The sequence below is a fragment of the Bos indicus x Bos taurus genome, chromosome 6, assembly GCF_003369695.1.
Source record: "Bos indicus x Bos taurus breed Angus x Brahman F1 hybrid chromosome 6, Bos_hybrid_MaternalHap_v2.0, whole genome shotgun sequence".
NCBI lineage: Eukaryota > Metazoa > Chordata > Mammalia > Artiodactyla > Bovidae > Bos > Bos indicus x Bos taurus.
Genome location: NC_040081.1, coordinates 114995262 through 115014694, shown reverse-complemented (window position 1 = coordinate 115014694; position 19433 = coordinate 114995262). Strand labels below are relative to the sequence as shown.

The following is a 19433-nucleotide window of genomic DNA, read 5'->3' as shown; positions in this document are numbered from 1 at the left end:
CGTGTACAGTCTGTGCATCGCCAGGTCAGCACTGCATGTCACAGTCTCTGAGCAGGTGGACGGGGTCTGTCCTCCCCGCCACCCGCGGGGTTGGCTGGCTGGCAGCCCTAAGCCTCCACCATGCCACCCTCTTTTATAAGAGTTCCCGTTTGGAGTTCAGGGCAGTTCTGCTGTGCTGGTCAGGAGTCCTTGCTCTGCTGAGGCGGGGAAGGTGCCCACCTGGCTGTCCTGGCTGTGCATGGTCGGCTCCGGGCACGGGCCACTCTCTGGCGGTGACAGCATGTGGGCAGTTAGCCAAGCAGGCCAGCCCCCTGCGCCTGCCCTGACCTGGGCTCTGGCCTGCCCGGGGCTGGCTGGCAGGTGTTGGCGTCCAGGCCTGTGTCCCTCCTGCGTCATGGGCCCAGCCACTCACTGGCCGGGAGCCCCGAGGGCACAGCAGCTTACTGTGTCAGGAGCAGAGCACGGTGTCCCAGCGGCTGGTCAAGGAAGACCCCAGCGCCACCTCGCCCCTCGGTCCATCAGCGGGGCCTCCTTTCAGCTCGGGAGAGCACAGGTCTGTGCTCGCGGGGCCAGTGCTGGGCAGGGGGCGCCGGGCACAACCGCCACCCCTACTCCAGGCCCTGGCCCAGCTTGTTCCTGGACCCAGAGCAGTTCAGTGGAGTGTGCGTGGCCGGGGGCTGGCGGAGCCCTTCCAGGCGGCTCTATAGGGCCGCGGGGCAGCCGGCCCTGTGGTCAGCGGCACGACACGCAGCTTGGTCAGGAGCTCAGGTGCGTCCAGTTGGGCGTCTCCTCGGCAAGCGGGGCTGACATGCAGCCGTCGTCCAGGGTCTGTAGGGGGAGGAGGCCTCAGGTGCACCTCACGCCTGTCTCTGCGGCACACCGCCCGCTGCACACACCTCCTATGGGTGCAGGCCCCAGCCCCCACCCCCGGAGCCAGGCAGTTTGGGGCCAGCCAGGGTCAGCGTGCGCAGGGAGCCCCTCCTCAGAGCTGCCCTTGTATCCGGGCGCCCTGCAGAGGGCCCAGTAGTGTGAGCGGTGGACGTGGGTCAGAAGCCGGCCAGGGCCTTGAGGGCGGAGCTCCGACTCCACAGAAGTGACGTCCCTGCTCCCCTGCCTCTCACTTGGGCTCATCCTCACCGTGGCAGGCGCAAGCCTGCTGGAGTGACCATGAACACGGGGAGTTCTGGAACTGCTGCCCTCACCCGCAGGGTCCCTTCAGCACCTCCAAGGCAGACGTGTCGCAGGCCCGTGCTGTCTGCGCTTAGGTGTTTGCACTTGTTAGAGACAGCCTGTGAGCGTGGAGCGGGGGGCCGGTCCCCTTCGGAGTCCGAGCGCCAGGCACAGCTGGGCGAGGGCCTGCCTGGGTTTCCCACGTGACTGTCAGCACTCAGCGAGGAGCTGCAGCCAGCTCTGGCCATCGGTGCCACCCAGAGACCCGCTGGCTTGCCCCAGGGTGGGTGCCAGTGCTCGGGGAGGTCACTATCCATGGAGGAGGGTACATGTGTGGGGGTGTGCACCTGTGTCTCCATCCGGGCCTCTGAGGGCGGCCAACAGGTCTCTGCAGAAGCTGACCTTACTCAGACCTGCCCCACAGGGTGGGCCGCGTGGCTGAGACGTCTGAGAGATGGGCCCGCTTGTCAGCTGTCTGAGAGGGACCGAGTGGACTAAAGTCTGCGTCTGGCAGCAGTCACCTCACCACCCCAGACTGTGTGGAAAGGGTCGTTAGGGGGCGGCGAGGATGCGGTTTGTTTTCCTGCTGGTGACACAGGGAAGATTTGAGCGAAACCAGGGTGTTGGTGGGCGAGGTGCTTGTGCGTCTTATCCTATGGGTCCTGTGGCGGCCCCACTGAGCTGGGCAGGGGGAGGGGGTGTTTCCAGGTGCCCTTCCCCGCTGTCCCCTCGCCTTCCTACAGCACACGCATCCTCCTGGGAGGCGAGGATGGTGTTGGGATTCTCCGGACACCCGGCATGTAGCACCCAACCCCACTTGTGGCCGGGTGTCACTGCCGAGCCCAGGGGTGCAGGCAGCTCACCGCGGGTTAGCAGAGCTGCCCACGGCCGTCTTGGGGAAGCCCCTCCGGGCCGTTCAGCATGGTTACTCTTTTGTGGTTTGGAGGAGTGCACTTGCTCCCTCTCGGTGCCATGGGCGTCTCTTCCTGGCGCGTGACCTTGCTTTGCCTTTTGTCCCCCTCTGCGTTGTGCCCGAAACGGTAGGTCCTGGCGAGGGTGATGCTCGGTGGTCCTGCACGCTGGAGTGACGGCGGGGGTGCAAGAACCACCTTGAAGGTCACTGACGCTCCCCGGAGAGCTTGGGGTGGCCCCACCTGGAGGGGACCGCCCCCCGGCCCCCCCCCGCCCCTCCCCGCTGCCTGGTGCCACAGGCCTGGGCTCAGCGGGGGAGCCCGGGGGCTGGGCTCAGGCGGGGGCAGCCACGGAGGGGCCTGTGCGTCTGGCACTCAGTCATGCTGCCGAAGGAGCCCCTGGCCCCCGACAGTCGCTGCAGCTGTCTTGCTGCAGGCGGGTGGCCGCTGGCCTAGAGGAGTGTAGCATCAGGGACCTTCCGCAGGGGGTGGGCTCAGCACGCTCCACGGGTGACCGTCCTCCAGCAGGATTGGAGCCCACGCTGTCCACCGCCAGGGTCCCCACCATGCACACACCGGGCACCCACAGGGCTGTGATGGGTGCATCCCGGAGCCTGGCCCAGGCTTGTCTGTGAGAAGAGAGCGAAGCTCTGACATGAGATGTATATTTTAATTTTTTAAACGGCTACAAATACTGTACATATGAATTAAAAGAAAAAAAAGTAAATTGCCGTGTGAGGCCTGCTTTGCTTATGGGGAACCTTGCCCCCGCAGGGGGCGGCAGACCACACCAGCAGGAGCCCAGCGCTATGGGACCCAGGTGCCGGGTATTGCGGGGACGGGGGCAGCCCCCCACCAGTGCCCGAGGCTGCAGAGGCTGCGGTGGTTATGTCGAATCCCTGTAGGGGCCGTGTGGTTTCGCCCCAGGCCCCAGCTTGGAGGGGTGGTCACAGCGGGCACAGGTCCTGGGGGCTCACATGGGGCCTGTGACCTGACCTTGGAGCCCCTCGTGGCCCTGCTGCCCCTGTCGCCTCACTGGCTACCGGCCCCCGTGCCCTGGGACCGAGTGGTGAGGCTGCCCCGTCCATCTGAGCTGGTATGTTCTTCCCGCTGGAAACACCAGCTCCTCCAGGAATCCTCTCCAGTCAGCTGCGCGGGCACCAGCCCTCCCAGCCCCTCCTGGGGAGCGCCGGCCGTGCAGGGTCACAGCCCACAGGTTACACCACCTGCGGAGGCAGAGACCCAGGTCGTGGACTGCCTGGGATGGGTGCTCCACAGAGTCTGCCGAAGGCTTCCCAGGTCCCAGGGTGTTGGTGGGAGTGGGCAGCCCCCAGCCCAACCACAGCGGGTGCCCAGAGAGAGAGGCAGCGGGCTTAGGAAGCCTGGCCTGTGCCCTGGTCATGGCACGTGTGGGCGCTGCCCTCGTGGTGCTGTTCCAGTGGCCAGGCCGCGAGTGTGTGTGCACCCGTTGTGCGTGTGGGAAGAGGTCAGCTCACAGGCCCGTCTCCCCCAACACGCCGCAGGCCCCAGCAGCCTCCCCTTTGGGAGGGGCTGAGCCCTCCTTGCCCGCCATGGTCTGGGTGAGGCGGCCACGCCCTGGCCTCCGTGTTTAGACGAGGGCCCCAGACGCCCTGGAAGGAAGCGACAACGTCCCGCTCACCCTGTAGCCGCCCAGCACAGGTGCCCTCGGTAGAGGGCAGCCCACCCCCTGCTTCCTGACCTGAACCTGGAAAGCCCTTCTGGGCCCAGGGGTTCTTGGTCCAGCCTCGCCCCTCAGGGTGGCCCGGGCGCTGCTGGAAGGGGCCTCCTGCCAGGGGCCCATGGGCACAGAGGTGGGCTGGCTTTGTGGAGTCACCAAGGCTCCTGGCAGACCACAGGGGTGCCTGGGGTCCCACAAGCCTGGGGGCCTTGCAGTTTGGCCTCTCGCCCAGGATAGCTTATCCCCACTGGCCTTTCGAGCAGGAACCCGGGGGCTACCCAGGTGTGGTCCCCCCTTCCTGGCCACGTCCTCTAGGGCAGGCGTTGCCAAGCCTCCATGCCAAGCTGTGAGCAGATAACCGCCGACTGGGCCTGCACTCGTCCTGGCCCTGGGGCACTCAGGGTAGGGGCGGCCCAGTGTGGTAGAGCCATCGACTCAGGGTTGGGCATGCCCACTGAGGACCGAGAGTTAAGGGTCTGGGCTCCCGTGGGGAGAGGACGGTGCTGCCAGGCGGGTCACTGTGCCCAGCAGAGCCCACCCTCCTGCTCCGCTCGCCCCTGGCCTGGACCCAGCCCCACACCCCCTGTGCTTGCCCACCTCCACCCGGCTGGGGGCCTTAATGCTGCCGTAAGGACTGCCACCTCCTGGGATGGGCCTGGCTCCCTGCCGTCTGCCCCCGGTGAGGTGCTGGAGGCCCCTGAGGGATGCCCCTTCCTGCTTTGGGCCCCTGGAGGGCGCCGGCTTCCCCTGCGTGCCCGGGCCCCTCCCGCTGAGGCCTGACCACCCTTCTCTCTGCAGGTGCTGCTGGACGCCTGGCCCCAGGCCCTCTGCCTCCCTGGCACGCAGAGCCTGAGGGTCCCCACAGGCCATGCAGCTGTGCCAAGGTACGCAGCCCCCGTCCACACCCCACCAAGGGCAGACAGGGCCTTCCCACGGGCTGCCGAGAGCTTGGCCTGCCTCCGTCTCCCCCTGGCTCCCTCTTGTCCTTGCAGGCCAAAGCGAGCGCCCCCCTGCCCCACACCCGAGGCTTTCCAGCACCCCTGAAACCTCAGTGGAGATGCTGGAGCCCAGCCATTTACCCTGCCTCTGCGGGACCCGTCGGCTGGTTGCCAGCAGGGGGTGATCACTGGCCCTGCATACCAGCAGCGCTGCCCCAGGCCCACAGCTGCCCCTGCAGAGGCACTGGGACCTGCTGCCCTGGGGCTGCCCAAGCTGGGCACCTAGGGCGGCAGCGCCTCCTGATGACCACTCCGCAGCCGGGCCAGTATGCCGGCCTGTGCCCTCTCCAAATGCCCCGAGGAGAGGGGAGGGCAGGGAGGGGCCTCAGAGCTGCAGCTGTGCCCTCTGCACCAGCCCATGTCCGGTGGGGTCACTTGTCCAGGCAGGTGTCTGTGAGGACAGGGCTGGGGGTGGTCTGACCAAGCTGTGTCTGTAGTTGGCTGAGGCAGGTTGAAATCCTGAGCTTGGCCTGCCTCCCCTCGGAGCCCTGCCTGGGCGCTGGGGGTTGCTATGAGGCAGACCTGCTCGGCTCTGGGGGTCGGGGTTGAGGGAACATCCACCTGGAGGACAGTCAGGGCTACCCCAGGCTCTGGGGGCAGAGAATCAGCTCTCAGGCCACCTGGTAGGTTAAATCCTTTATCTAAGAGGGGCTTGGGGAGGACTACCTGGAGGAGGTGGGCCTTTCATCCCTCACGCACTCTGCAGACACTACTGAGTGGGCCAGGTGCCTGGTCGAGGGGCGTAGCAGCTGTCAGCCCTCCCGGGAGGTGCTGTGTGGCCAGGCAGGGGTGCCCTGTGTCCCCAGGAAACCTCAGAAGCTGCGACAGGGAGGGGCTCCCACCAGGAGCTGAGGGCAGGGCCAGGTGCTGACCCAGGACACCCTGCTGCCTTCTGCCTCTGCATCCCAAGTTCCGACTGCAGGGAGGAGAGAGCCCCGGGTGGCCCACCCCATCCTGAGCCCTCTCCTCCTTCCAGCTGGGCTTTGGCCCCTCTCTCGGGGTGAGAGGGCAAGCTCTGGACACGGGGAGGTGCAGGGTGAGGTCACCTAGCCAGAGCCTCAGGGACCCAGCCCCCCACCGCCCTGGCCCCGGCCCCAGGCTTGGCTTCCCTGTCCTGGGCGGCTCAGGCCAGGACTCCCCTGTACCCAGCAGGCCTGAGGAGGGCCCTCTGTGCCTGGGGAGGTTTTCAGCTTGCACTCTGTGAGCCCTTCCCCAAGTTCAGCGCCCCCCCAGAACCCTCGCAGCACACTGGCCGGGGGGCAGGACAGGGGCTCTGTGTGGTCATCATAGCCCGGCCAGCAGGTGTGACGTGGAGGTCTGCCCCCAAGATCTTGGGACTGAGCCTCAGTTGAGTCTGGCGGAGGCCTGAGGAGGGGGCTGGCCAGGCCACTTTGTCCAGGGTCGCACTAGGGGGCCTCCCCAGGCCTCCAGGGCACAATGGGAGCGTTTGCCCAGGCAGGCAGCATGGGTTGTGAGACCCTGCCCAGGACCGTGGGCAGAGAAGGCCTGACGTGTCCTTCCCGGGGAGCACAGGTCAGACCCGGCACCGAGCCAGCCTGCCTGGATTCGGAGCCCAGCTTGGCCCCTTGCCCGCAGGGTGGCCTCACCTCTGTCCCTCAGGCTGTTTATCTGCAGAATGGGAATAACAGCAGCGCCAGCCTCCCTCACAAGAATGCCATGAGGGTCAAAGCTGAAAACAGACACACTGCGCTTAGAACAGGGGCCAATGGTCAGCGAGCTCGCATTCTTAAGACTGTTGTCTTTGCAAGTGTTCTTAACCCAGGGTCACACAGCTGGAGGGCAGACAGGAAACGGCTGGCTCACCGGAGGTTCAGTTTGCAGGAGGGAAAATGGGAGGAAGGACCAAAGTGGAACAGCAGGACTTCAGAGCGAAGGTGTTGCCAGAACACGGTTTGGAGAACGAGTAAGAGTTTGCCAGGAAGCCCGAAGGCAAAATCCAGGCCACCGACTGGGAAGGGAGGGGAGAGTTACTTGAGGTCAGTCTTTCAGAGTCCATAGCTTTACTCAGCAAGGCTTCACCAAGGCCTTTTCTGTGGGGTCCTGGGGGTACAGGGAGCACCCCACCGAGCCCCGTACACAAGGCAGGTCTGGGTGCAGATGGTCCGGCTGCAGGACGGGTGGGAATACGCTGTTGTCCAAATCTCGGCACTCTGTGCACCAATGCCGAACAGAAACGTGGAGACAGAGTCTCAGAGGAGAAGGAAAGGGTGGCTTTACTTCTCCAGGCAAAGCTAGTCAAACAGGAGGGAGGGGCAGGGCGCACCCTCTGAAAGAATGGCACAGACCGAGGACACAACATAAGCTGATTAGAGTCGAGTGGGTCCAAGGTGGCAGACAAGTCAACTTCAGCTAGACCCCGATCCTCCGTCCACTCTCTCTGTAACATCCGCAAGCGAAACGACACACCCAGAGGCACCATGGCAGTCCCAGGGCTGACCCTCAGAGACCGAAAAGTGGGCAGTGGCCCAACTGCTGGAGATCTCCACCGCTTCACCAAAACAGTTGGCACAGTCCTCCCACTCGTTAGCCTGTGAGGACGAGATGGCACGATGGCCTCACCGACTCGATGGACATGAGTCTGAGCAAGCTCTGGGAGTTGGTGATGGACGGGGAGGCCTGGCATGCTGCAGTCCATGGGGCTGCAAAGAGTCAGACACAACTGAGCGACTGAACAACATTAGCCTGTGAAATTACCCAGCTCGTAAAAAACAAAAGTGAAAGTCGCTCAGTCACGTCTGACTCTTGGTGACCCCAAGGACTGTAGCCCGCCAGGCTCCTCTGTCCATGGGATTTTCCAGGCAAGAATACTGGAGTCGGTTGCCATTTCCTTCGCCAGGGGACCTTCCCAACTCAGGAAAAGCTAACCACACGACATTGCGAGGCTGCTTGCCCTCTGCGTCAGCCCACACTCTGTGGAGTGTTTCTCTCTGAATAAATCCGCTTCTTCCTTATCACTTTGTCTCTCGCTGAATTCCTTCTGCAATGAGACATCAGAGACCTGAGCTTCATTAGGTCCTGACATCAGGCCTGTGATCTCAGTTGGCAGAGCACGCGTTGTGGCCGAGTTGGAGTCCCGGCCACTTGGGGTCGAGTCTCCAGCAGGGTTTTGGCCAGGTTTACGTTCCCAGACACGTGGCTTTAAGCCCCAACTGAGGTCAGCGGTTTCACTAGCACCTCAAGGGCTGTGCCCCGCTCCCTGGTGTGTAGGCAGAGGTTATAGTCAGGCAGGGGTCTGTGATAAGGGTCAAGGCAGTAGCAAGTCTTCATTTCTGCTTCTGCAAGTTTTCCAAAAGGCGGGGTTGCTGATGAGCTCACCGTTTGTGCAGGGTCTCCAGTGGTCTGTCTCCTGCTCATCTTGACGGGCCTGTCCTGTCCCTCCTCCGATCAGCAACCGCTCTGCCCTTCGGAATGCGGAGCAGGCCACAGAGTCTTGTCCATCAGGGATGGGGGACAAAAAGGCTCCCATGCCTGGGAGCCCCACAGGGCCCTGCTGTTCATGGCACCATCTGCTCCCAGGTACCCTGTGCCTCGAGCCCTGCGCTGGCTCCTCGGCCCGTGCCAAGTCACCCAGGCTACCATGTCGCCCAGGCCGGCAGCCATGCCCCTTGAGGAGGGGAAGAAGCAGACAGTGACCAAGCCAGGGGTCTGCTACAGCTGCTGGTGCCCAGCCTGGTGGTGGTGGCGTTTGTACTGTTAAGTGTGAGCCGTTGGCTGGAGGATGGCCGTGCGTGGGGCATGCGGGCGGGTGGGCGTTGCACACGTGTGTCTCTGCAGGTCCCAAAGCGTGTGTTCCTGTGCCAGTCTCCTGTCTGTCTGTCTGTCCTCCCGTCTCTCTTACTCTGGGTCTCCCTCTCCGCCTCTTACCTCATTCCGTTGCACCCCAGCCCCCCATCTTGGGCCCTCCCTGGGCCCCTGGCAGAGTGGGGCCTGGCCACCCGAGCCCAATCTTCCCAGCAGAGGGGCCTCACTCAGTGGCCCCGGGCCGGCCAGCCTGGCGGCCAGGCCGGGGTTGGGAGGCAGGGCCGGGCGCCTGGGCCGCCTGTTCTGGGCCTGGCCCGCTCGCTGCAGTATTGATGGCCCGTCAGGGCGGCCCCGATTCCTGCGCTTTCAGTTAAAAGGTTTCTGTTGTTGTAGCTTATGCAGTTGCTCTGTTGCTATGGAAACGTGACATCAAAATGACGTTTCCCGTTTAAAAGCTTTTAACTAAATTCCTGCCTGTCAGATGTAGGCCCCATTTTGAGCGAGGAGCTGCCTTCCAGGAGCAGGGCTCCCGCCGCGGTGTGCAGGCCCCGGCGGCCCGCCCCGAGCGCGCTCTTTAACCCCACAGGTGCCCCGGGCATGGCCACGGCCGAGGTACCGGGCTACCTCGTGTCCCCGCAGGCTGAGAAGCACCGGCGGGCCCGCAACTGGACGGACGCTGAGATGCGTGGCCTCATGCTCGTCTGGGAGGAGTTCTTCGACGAGCTGAAGCAGACCAAGCGCAACGCCAAGGTGTACGAGAAGATGGCCAGCAAGCTGCTGGAGATGACGGGCGAGCGCCGGCTGGGCGAGGAGATCAAGATCAAGATCACCAACATGACCTTCCAGTACAGGTAGGCCCGTGGGCAGCGGGCGGCCTGCTGGGTCACGATGGCGGGGGCTTGGGGGGGGGTCCCAGCTTTGTGTAGGCAAGAGGGGACCTGTGGGCCCCATGGAGCGGTGCACAGGGAGACCCCCAAGGCCCTGCAGGGTGGAGGGTACTGCTGGCGGCCGGGGGGCAGGATACCCGAGGCTGGGCCGCTAGGCCCCTGAACCCGCTGTCTCCGGTGTCCACTGAGCCCACTGTGGGCACAGCGCTGGCCTCAGGGCTGGGGAGGGGGTGTGGAGGCCCTGAGCACCCAAGAGGGTCCGCGCCTCTACCCCCTCCCCGCCCCACGCTGGGCCCCTACCCTGGCTGCCTCGGGAGGGGCTGGGTCACTGCCAGGCACATGGCTCGGGCGGGGGCAGTTCCAGGCCGTGCCCCGCACCTCAGAGGGCGGGGCCAGGTTTATCTGCCTGGGGTCCCCGGGAGGAGAAGGTCATGGGCAGGTGAGAGGTCATGGGGGTGGAGGGGGTCACGGGTGGGGTGAAGGTCGAGCAGGAGCTGGGCTGCAGTCAGGGAGGCATAGAGAGTGGGCCCTGTGGGCAAGCTGGGCCCACACAGCCCCCAGGAGCCTGTCCGTGTTAGGGGGCTGCCTTCCCAGGAGGACACACGAGGACCCCGCTGGTCCCAGTCCAGGCAGCCCCAGACAGGAGCAGAGGTTAGCCAGGGGGGCGTGGACAGGCCCCTGCAGGTTGGCCTGGGCACCTTGAGCCACACTCTGTGGATGAGAGGATCCCCCTACCCTGCCCCTCCTGGCCTATGGCTCCCAGCCCGTCTGGGGCCTGGGGGTGTGCAGAGACTCCCAGGGCCCTGGACAACTGAAGGCCGCTTCAGTTGCATCAGTTTAACTTTCTCGGTCTTGGAGGAGCCGGTCCTGAGCCTGGCCCGTCCAGAGGCTCATCTCTGACCCGCAGCCTGGCCCCCAGCCAGGCCTCGGGGCAGAGCAGAGGAGGCCGGCCGCTGGGGTAAAGGTGGTCCGAGGCCGGGGCCGAGCCATGTGCCCCCTACCACCCCCGCCACCACCCCGCAGCGCCTGGCAGGGAGGGGGCAGCAGGGCTGGGGTGGGCAGCTTTATGGCCTGCTATCTGACTCCGTGACTCACGGCTCTGATTGGCGTCTGGCCGGGTTATTCATTATTTATCCTGAAAGCCGCCTCCTGAGCCCCAGGGAGGGATCCTCTTCCATTCCTGGAGGGGAGGTGGGCTGAGGCGGCCACAGGAGACGAGGGGGTGGCCGGCGGGGTGGGGCCGCACGCGCATAGCGCTTCACAGTCTTGTGCGCAGCGGCACCTCTCAGCTGCCGTCACCGACGGGCACCAAGGCCCAGAGCAGGAGAGGGCTTCCCCAGGGGCTCAGCGCTGCAGAATCCGCCTGCCGTGCAGGAGACCTGGGTTTGATCCCTGGGTCGGGAAGATCCCCTGGAGGCGGGCATGGAGCCCACTCCAGTATTCTTGCCTGGAGAAGCCCATGGATAGAGGAGCCTGGTGGCTAGTCCATGGGGTCTCACAAAGAGTTGGACACGACTGAAGAGACGGAGTGCGCACGCAGAGGACCTTACAGACCGACACTCTGGCTGGGGGACTGGTTCTTTACCTTCTCCGACACCTCCCCTGACCCCCACCACCCAGAGCTGCCCACAGCCGAGGCTTTAGTTATTTTTTCATGAAAACTTTAAAAAAAAAAAACAAAAACAAAGCCAATCTTTATTTATTTATTGAATGCACCGCCAGCTTGTGGGATCTTAGTTCCTCGACCAGGGATCAAACCTGGGCACTCGTCTGTGGAATTGCGGAGTCCCAACCACAGGACCCCCCAGGGATTCTGGAAACAGTTGATATGCAGGTGGTTGGTGGGATTCCCTGGAGGTCCAGTGGTTAGGACTCGACGCTCTCACTGCTAGGGGCCCAGGTTCAGTCCTGGCTGGGGAGTTAAGATCCCACCAGCTGCTCCGTGTGGCCAAAGTATAAAAACAGATTGTCTGTGAAGGAAGCCTGGGGGTGGCCTGGTTCCAGGGAGTGTGTTTTGCTGGTGTGCTGTGCAGGGGCCCCCTGTAATGGGGCAGGCTTTGTCTCGGGTGGCCAGAGCGGGACCTGGGGGCTTCCGGAGGAGCTGGAGGGGGGCCTGGGACCCGGCACAGCCTTCCGCCCTCCTGCCCTCAGGGAGGTGGAGCAGCCCGTCCTGGCTCCCTGCTGAGGACCCCATGTCCCTCGGCCTCTGCCCCGAGCCGCACACCCCCGCCAGGGCGATGCTTTCAGATGGTCAGCGCATCTCCAGGGACCAGGGTGACCAGTGGCCACGCCCCGGCAGGGACTTGACCTCGGGGCACCCTTTTGGGAGACAGGAGCCACTTTGCGGTGGGGGACCCTGTCACTCAGAGTCCTCCCCAGAGCCGGAGGAGCAAGGACGGGGAATGTGGAGGGGCTGCCAGTGGTGGCCGGGGTTTCGGGAGGCAGAAGGCCCACGCCAACCCCATTGTGGCCCCTTCGCTCGCTGGCCGGGGCCTGCACTATGGCCTCACCTCCCCAGGGACAGCCGAGGCTCAGGGACCGCAGGGCCTGTCTGCAGGGGAGGGCAGGACGCAGGGCCTGGGCGGGCGGGGCCCACCGTAGGCGGGCAGCAGACCCTCCCCGGGGGCGTCAGCGCCCCCCCTCCTGGTACCAAGAACGTCATCTGGACAGCTCGCTGTTCGCCAGGCACCGGGCGTTGTCTGCTCCGGTCTTCCCAGCACAACTTGGATCATCCCCATTTTACTGACACGAGGCTCAGAGAGGTTAATGGACCTGCCTAGGCTCACACAGCGAAGCGGCAGAGATGAGCCGCAGACTCAGAGCCGTGACCACCGAGGCCTGTGCTCGTCCCTCCTGAGCTCCTGCTCCGGGACGTCCTCCTCAGGACACGCCTGTGACCTGACTCATTCTACGTTCGCGTTACAGATTATACCACATCTCACTCCTATGTTGGTATTATACCACATGTGTTCTTATCTCACTCCTATGTTGGTATTATACCACATGTGTTCTTATTATTGCTGACTGACTTATTAAAAAGCGGCATTTGTTCATTGCAGAGAATTTAGAAACTCCAGAAAAGCAAAGAGAGGACTTTAGGGGTCAGCTCGAGACGCCAGCCTGACACCGGGGCCTGTGGGGCCTGCCGACGCCCGCAGCGGCGTAGGGTCCCGAGCCCGACCTCTTTCTGACCCGGTCTCACCTGGCCCACGTTTCCGGGGCGGCCTGTCTGGCTGGGGGTGGCCCACGCCCGTGCCACACGGCCCCCTGGGCCCGGCGCCCGTGTGCAGAGGGGCCGGGCGGGCAGGGCCAGGAGTGGCCCACGCCCGTGCCGCACGGCCCCCTGGGCCCGGCGCCCGCGAGCGCGCCTCTGCAGACGGGCCGGGCGGGCAGGGCCAGGAGCAGCCGTTTCTCACCCTTGGCTCTTGTGTCTCTCGTTTCAGGAAATTAAAATGCATGACAGATAGCGAGTCCGTCCCGCCCGACTGGCCCTATTACCTAGCCATTGATAGGATTCTGGCCAAGGTCCCCGAGTCCTGTGATGGCAAACTGCCGGACGGCCAGCAGCCGGGGCCCTCCACGTCCCAGACCGAGGCGTCCCTGTCGCCGTCTGCTAAGTCCGCCCCTCTGTACTTACCGTATAACCACTGCTCCTACGAAGGCCGCTTCCAGGACGACGGCTCCGACAGCGCCTCCAGCTTACTGTCCCTTAAGTTCAGGTGTGTGTGCGCCCCGCTCCCGCCCCACCGCCCGCCCCCAAGACGGGTCAGGCGGCCGTCCTGGCGGCGGCAGTCTCTGCCACCCAGGGCCGACTGCAGAGGCCTCGGCGGCACACACGCACCTCAGGGGCAGGGAGGCCAGAGACAGGGAGGCAGGTGGGCCGAGGCCTGGGCCATCGAGTTCACTGCCCAAGCGCGTCTCCTGCACCCTCGCTGCTCAGCTGTGTGGAAAGTCCATGATCTCTCTGGGCCTCAGTCTCTGTCTGTAAAATGGGGATAAGTCAGGACCTTCTCTGGCAAAGGCTGGGAGTCAGAGGCGAGCCTCCTGCCCTTTCCTCGGTGTCTGGCTCTCAAGCTCCCCCACCCCAAGCAGACCTCTTCTCCCTGGCCTTGCCAGGCTGGCTGGTCTCTCAAAACCAGGGAGGGGGCATCAGGCTGAGCCTCCACGGTGTCCTTGGAGCCTGGCTGCAGTGGGGGCCCAGCCCCTCTGCCATCCATGGCGTCCTGCCAGCCCTGAGCTGACCCTGCCTCAAGACACCCTCAGACAGGTGTGGTGTGGGGCCAGGGAGCCAGAGGAGGTCACGTTGGGCTGGGCTTTCACTGGTGAATAGAAGTTGGCCATTGGAGAAGAGAACAGGAAGAGTGTACATTTGCGCTTTGGTCCTGCCTCCCCCAAGCTCAGTCTCAAGTCTGTCAGATGGGGGTGGGGTGAGGAAGGCATCTCGGGGGCCCCTCCAGTCTGACACCCAGAATCTGGGGGCTCCTGCTCGGTTGTCCAGCGCCCCTTCCCTGCGGGGGGGTGGTTTCTCAGCAAAGACCTCCCAACAGAATCGCCTTTGTTAGTGGCCGGGCTGGGGTGCAGGGGATCTGCCGCTGGCAGACAGTTGCTTCCGTGGGCTGAGCCTACTTCCCAGACTGACGGCTGCCCGGTGCTGCGCCAGGCCGGGCCGTGGGGCACCTCTCCCTCCAGAGTCCAGGCTGTGCTCTCTGCTCCCAAGGGTGGCTGGGCCACAATCCTGCACAGAAGCAGAGGGCCTAGGCTGGGGACAGGCAGGGCCTGGGGGCGTCTGGCAGCTCCCTGCCACCCCTGGGGGCCCCACTCACAGCAGAGAGATGGGCTTCCTTCAGCCCTGACCCTGGAAGGATTCCTGTCCTGGAGGGGAGCCTGGCCTCTATGGCCCCGCCCTTGGCCTGCTGTCCCCATCTCCTCACCCCAAGGTGTGCTGGCCCCTTCCAGGCTGCCAGGAGGCAGGGGTTCCCCCGTCTGCCAGAGGCTGGCCCCAACTGGTGGTGTCTGCCCTGTAGGCCCTCCCACCCTGCGTTTTCCTCGTCCCTCTGGGTGTCCACTCACCCCACCATGAGTGCACCTTGCCCACCCAGCACAGTGGGTGTGGGAATGCTGTGTGACAAGGAGGGCCCAGCCATTTCCACATCACACTGTCCTTCCAGGTCGGAGGAGCGGCCTGTGAAGAAGCGCAAGGGGCAGGGCGGCCACCTGCAGAGAAAGAAGCTGCGGCTGCTGGAGGCCCTGCTGGAGGAGCAGCGCCGGCTGAGCCGCGCCCTGGAGGAGACATGCCGCGAGGTGCGCCGCGCGCTGGACCAGCACAGCGTCTTGCAGGCCCAGAGCCTGCAGCTGCAGGAGCGAATGATGAGTCTGCTCGAGCGCATCATCGCCAAGTCCGGAGTCTAGGCCGCCCGGGCCCCGCCCCCGGAACGGCCCGGGCCACGCCCCCAGCCTGGGCCCCGCCCCTGACCCGGGCCTCGCCCAGGAAAGGCCCAGGCCTGGGCCCCGCCCCTGGCCTGGGCCCCGCCCCCGGAACAGCTCCGGCCTGGGCCACGCCCCCTGAACGGCCCCGAGCCCCCGGGCGTGGGACCCCCCGGCGTAAAGCCCCTCCCTGGACACCAGGCCCCTGGACTCAGGGTCACTGCTGGGCGGCTCCCCAGTAAGAACGCCTGGGATCTGCCCTCTGGTATTGTCAGTGTCGACAGTACTGGAAGCGGCTTTTGACGTTAATCGTGTGCTTTTCACAACTTCCTGGGAGCAGGGCTCACGGCTGGGCATGAAGGGAGGCGACCGGCCGTCCCCCGCCCGAAGACGAAGCCGGTGGAGGCGGCTCCGTGGCAGGTGTGCGCGCAGGTGCCCCCTCGCTGGGCCTGCATTGGCCCCGAGACCCCAGGGGGCCGCACGGCCTCTGGTGGCCTTTTATCTACCACCTCACCCCCACTCCGGGACGTGGGGTCTCTGGACCCCCATCGGCAACAGCTCAATAAAAACGATGATCCTGCCCATGCATCCCGCCCTGTGCCATCTATCAACTCGGGAAAGGTGGGAGAGCCCGCTGACCTCAGGAGCTGACACGTGGACGGGTGGGAACACAGACTAGCAGCAGGGTGTGAAAGCGCTGGGAGGGCAGGGCCGCCTGCAGGCCTCGAGGGCCCGGAGGGGCTGGACACAACAGCTGGGGCGCCTGGGGAGCGGACAGCCACCCCAGGGGGAGATGCCTTCCCAGGAGGGAGGGGCTGGGGTGGGGTGCAGGGTCTACAGGCCAGAGAGCCTGTCCAGAGCACCCCACCCCCACCCCCAGTTCCTCCTGAGTCACTGGGCTCAGGTGGCCACTGAAGGGAGGCCCCCAGGGGAGACGAGAGCCGGGCTTCATTCAGAGTCTCACTCGGGACACGGCCGGGGTCGCAGCCACTCCGTAGCTCTGAGAGTGCCGTGCAGACGGGGGAGAGGAAACCCTTCCATGTGACTCTCAGGCAGGCGTCTAGTGAGAAGCGGCAAGTCACAAAGAACAGACAGCTTGGCCACTGGCTGTGGCTTCACCCTGTAGGGAGAGCAAGGTCATTCACACTCTTGCCCAGAGAAAACCTGGGCCAGAAAACCTGTCTGAGGGCCTGCTTGTTTGCACAGAGCGTCTATCACGGTCCTCGGTCCCATGGCCCTGATTCTCTCTCTGGGTCCGTGTGGCTCTGCCCGGTGGAGGGGATCTTTCATGGAATGTCTGCTTCGCCTGGGATGGGCAAGTCACTGCCCTGATCAGCAGGGTTGAGGGGACTCGGGGACTGGGGTTAGTGGCAGGTGACTGTCTAGACCCGCTCCCTCTGGTGCTTTGGGGGGAGGGCCCTGCCCAGAGGCTGCTGCAGACCCCCTGGTGTGATGGCCACCAGCACACCGGATCCTCCCGTGACCCTTGAGGGCAGCCAGGCAGTGACCAGTACTCAGCCGGTGTCAGACTCCAGGTCCCCCTGGGGGTGCAGAGGCCAGCCCGAAGCCTGCCCCTGGGAGGGAGGGGTTGGGTGGAGCTGGGCTGGCAGGATGGCCCACCCGCAACCCCCCCACCCCATCCCCACCTAGAGAGCTCGAGCCATGGACTCTGGACCCTCCTGCCTGGGGCTGGACCGTGCTGCCAGGTGAAGGGGGGTGGTTCCTGGGGTGAACCAGCTGCCAGGTGCGCCCGTGGTGACCGCGTCTGCTTCCCGCACCCGCCCACCACAGAGGTCAGCCTGGAGGTGCCCCGGGTCCAGCAACGGCGTTTGGGGCTGCCCAGTGAATTTCTAGCTCTTAGACAAGACACCAGCGTGAGAACTCACTGGTTCAGCCGACACTGGGCCCTGGCCCAGAGAAACTCGAAGCTCTGGTCCGAGCCCTGACAGGCACGCAACCCTTCAGGGTGGTGACACCCTGAAACCCCCCCGGGAAGGACAGATGGAGTAACACAGCAGGGACTTCCCTGTGGTCTGGTGGCTAAGAATATGCGCTCCCAATGCAGGGGGCACGGTCTTGATCCCTGGTCAGGGGGCTAGATCCCACATGCTGCAACTGAGACCCCGTGCGGCCAGATAAATTAAAAATACTTGTTTTAAAAAGTAGAAATTAAAAAATTAAACCCAAGATTTAGAAATGTTCATTTCAAGATAGCAATAAACTCCTTACAGTGGTAACACACACCAAGTGCATGGAAAACATGTTTTCCTAAACGAGGAGTTTCAGCGAGAGGAGTGGCATTGTGCCGCGTCTCCTCGGATCTCTGGCCTGAGCACTCGGGGGCCGCGATGGGACATGGCTTGGTTGCCAGGTGAAGGAATCTGGGAAATCCCGCCTCGTGTGGATACACGTTTGGAAAAGAAGCGGAGGTTTCAACACCTGCGGGTCACGGGCGTTCTTCCTTCTGACGACACCCAGACTCGACCACGGTGGTCCCTTGTGGGCTGGTTACAGCGTAGACTCTGAAACCCTATCAGTGAGCTTTCACCAGTGTCTCCTGGAATCCGTCCGTCCGTCCTGCACCTGCACCAGTCCTTTCCACACTTAGGGCTGTGACGTCACAGGTGGGCATTTGGAACATGACGGGCGCCAAGCACACAGGTCTGCCCCGTGTCGACCATCCTGTGTCAGTGTCCCTGTGTGAATTCACCGTCAGTCTCAGCTAAAACGTCTGTAGTTTGGTGAGTTGGCAAGCTCCTGGTGGTGGATGCAAGTTTTTCAAAATCCCAGTCTCTGATTTTGATGAAAGCTTGAAGTTCATCGCTGGTCACAAGCACCGTCAGTTTTCCTTGAAGGGACAGACTCACTTTGTTGTCTTCAAGAAAACGTCTGCCAGGTACACAGGTCTGAACAATCAGAGCTTCCGTCAGTCCCCCTGTCGAGGAAGACGTTGTTCCACAGTTTCCCTGGTGGCCCAGTGGCTGGGATCTGCCTGCCAGTGCAGGGCACTCGGGTTCGACGCCTGGTTCGGACCATCCCACAGGCTGCAAGGTGGCTAAGCCCGTGCAACACTGAGCCTCTGATCCCTGGAGCCCGTGGGAGCCCTCCGCAGTGGGGTCAACCCACCCCAGCTGGAGAGTAGGCTTTCTACTGCTCATCGAGGACACTCCAAAGGGAAAGGAGTGCACTCACTGCTGGCCTGTGGCCGGGGCCGTGGCAGGAACCAGGGCGCACGGGGCCCTGGGGGCCAGGCGGGCAACAGCGTCTGGCGCGGGGACCTGGGGCCTAGGACTCAGGCCCTCGTGGAGCCCCTGGGAGCTGCCACCCTTCCCCACGGACCCCTTCCTGCCCGACCCCGTGGGCGTGTGCCGCGGGGTCTGCAGTGAAGACCCTGCCGCCAGCCTTCCCAGGGGTGGGGTTTGCCGCACAGACCAGGCCGGGGCCACCCCTCCCAGTCCCACCCCCGTCACGGGCCTGTTTACTGCTCTCGAGGCCCTGTGGGTGACAAGGTTGTGCCTGCTTCGGTCACCGCGGTGCCAACGGCCAGCGCCCCCGGAGTGTGGCGGGTCCCTGCCTGGCGCTGTGCCCACTCAGCCAAGGACAAAGCCATCAGTGTAGAAACCGGGAATGCCAGATGCGATACTTTCCCTCTTGGCCAGACGGCGTGATTGTAAAACCAGGAAACCTAAAAGAAAACCCTTCGAGGTTAACAGTAAGGCACATGTATAAAATCCCCTTTTTCTGTGTTATTGTAATACGGACGTGGGGGAAGTCCTATTCCTGTCAAGCGTGTAATTGTGTAGTGTTCCGAGTGCTTGTGAATGGATGACAACGGACAGGACAGGTGAGCACAATCATTAAAGGCCAGGAAAGGGCCTGGACCGAGGTGTCGCGGGGGCCACTGCCCTCGGTCCCCCAGGGCCCCCTCCTCCCGCACCCAGAGGAGGAGCCGGGCAGCACCCCGGCCGCCACGGGGACGCCCGTGGCCCGTCTCCTGCCCAGCCCGCCCGCCCTCTGGGAGCCCCCTGGGGGCCCTTCTCTGAGACGGATTCTGGACGCTGTGCTCTCAATGTTCCATCAGAACCATGCTCGCCACAAACGCTCCCCCAGTCCACGATCCAGGGTCCAGGGTGAGGCTGTGAGAGAACGGGGAGGGTTAGTCAGGGTTGGTGATGTGAAGGGGCGGCCGGGATGCTCTGAGGGCCAGGGGGTCAGAGGTGACCAGGGTCGGGGGCCGCGGCCGTCTCAGCTGTTCCAGTCTGTCTGGCACGGTGTAACCGGCCGTGTGAGCCATCAGGGAGCCACAGCCACAGCCTGTTTTGGGCCCCTGCTCAGGCTCAGGTGCTGCGATGCTGTGTCCCTGCCCTGGAGGAGCTCAGGACAGACCCCACTTTTTATTCCAATCTCTGATGTTTGATGTCGAGGTTGATTCAAGTTTTCTCTTCTCCTGTTACAATGAACCGAAGACCCTCCTTTGTGGCAGAGCCTGCTAAAGGCCCGTCAGTATCCATTCTTCCCTTCCCCAGGAACACTTATATTCTTCTGGGCAGCAATATTCCCACTGAAGTTGACCAAAGTCCCT

At 63.9% G+C, this 19433-nt stretch overlaps 1 protein-coding gene across 1 annotated transcript; it reads left to right on the top strand.

Annotated features, from left to right (window-relative positions):
- The first annotated feature begins 89 nt into the window (after positions 1 to 89).
- On the top strand, positions 90 to 15439 carry MSANTD1 (Myb/SANT DNA binding domain containing 1). The gene is made up of 4 exons (XM_027545176.1): positions 90 to 4664; positions 9127 to 9391; positions 12871 to 13146; positions 14596 to 15439. The coding sequence occupies exons 1-4, from the start codon at positions 4649 to 4651 to the stop codon at positions 14834 to 14836; spliced, it is 798 nt and encodes a 265-aa protein (XP_027400977.1). The 5' UTR covers positions 90 to 4648; the 3' UTR covers positions 14837 to 15439.
- Positions 15440 to 19433: the final 3994 nt, after the last annotated feature.

Coding starts and splice junctions, on each gene's coding strand:
- MSANTD1 (XM_027545176.1), top strand. Junction 9,392..12,870: donor AACATGACCTTCCAGTACAG/GTAGGCCCGTGG, acceptor CTCTCGTTTCAG/GAAATTAAAATGCATGACAG. Junction 13,147..14,595: donor TTACTGTCCCTTAAGTTCAG/GTGTGTGTGCGC, acceptor CTGTCCTTCCAG/GTCGGAGGAGCGGCCTGTGA.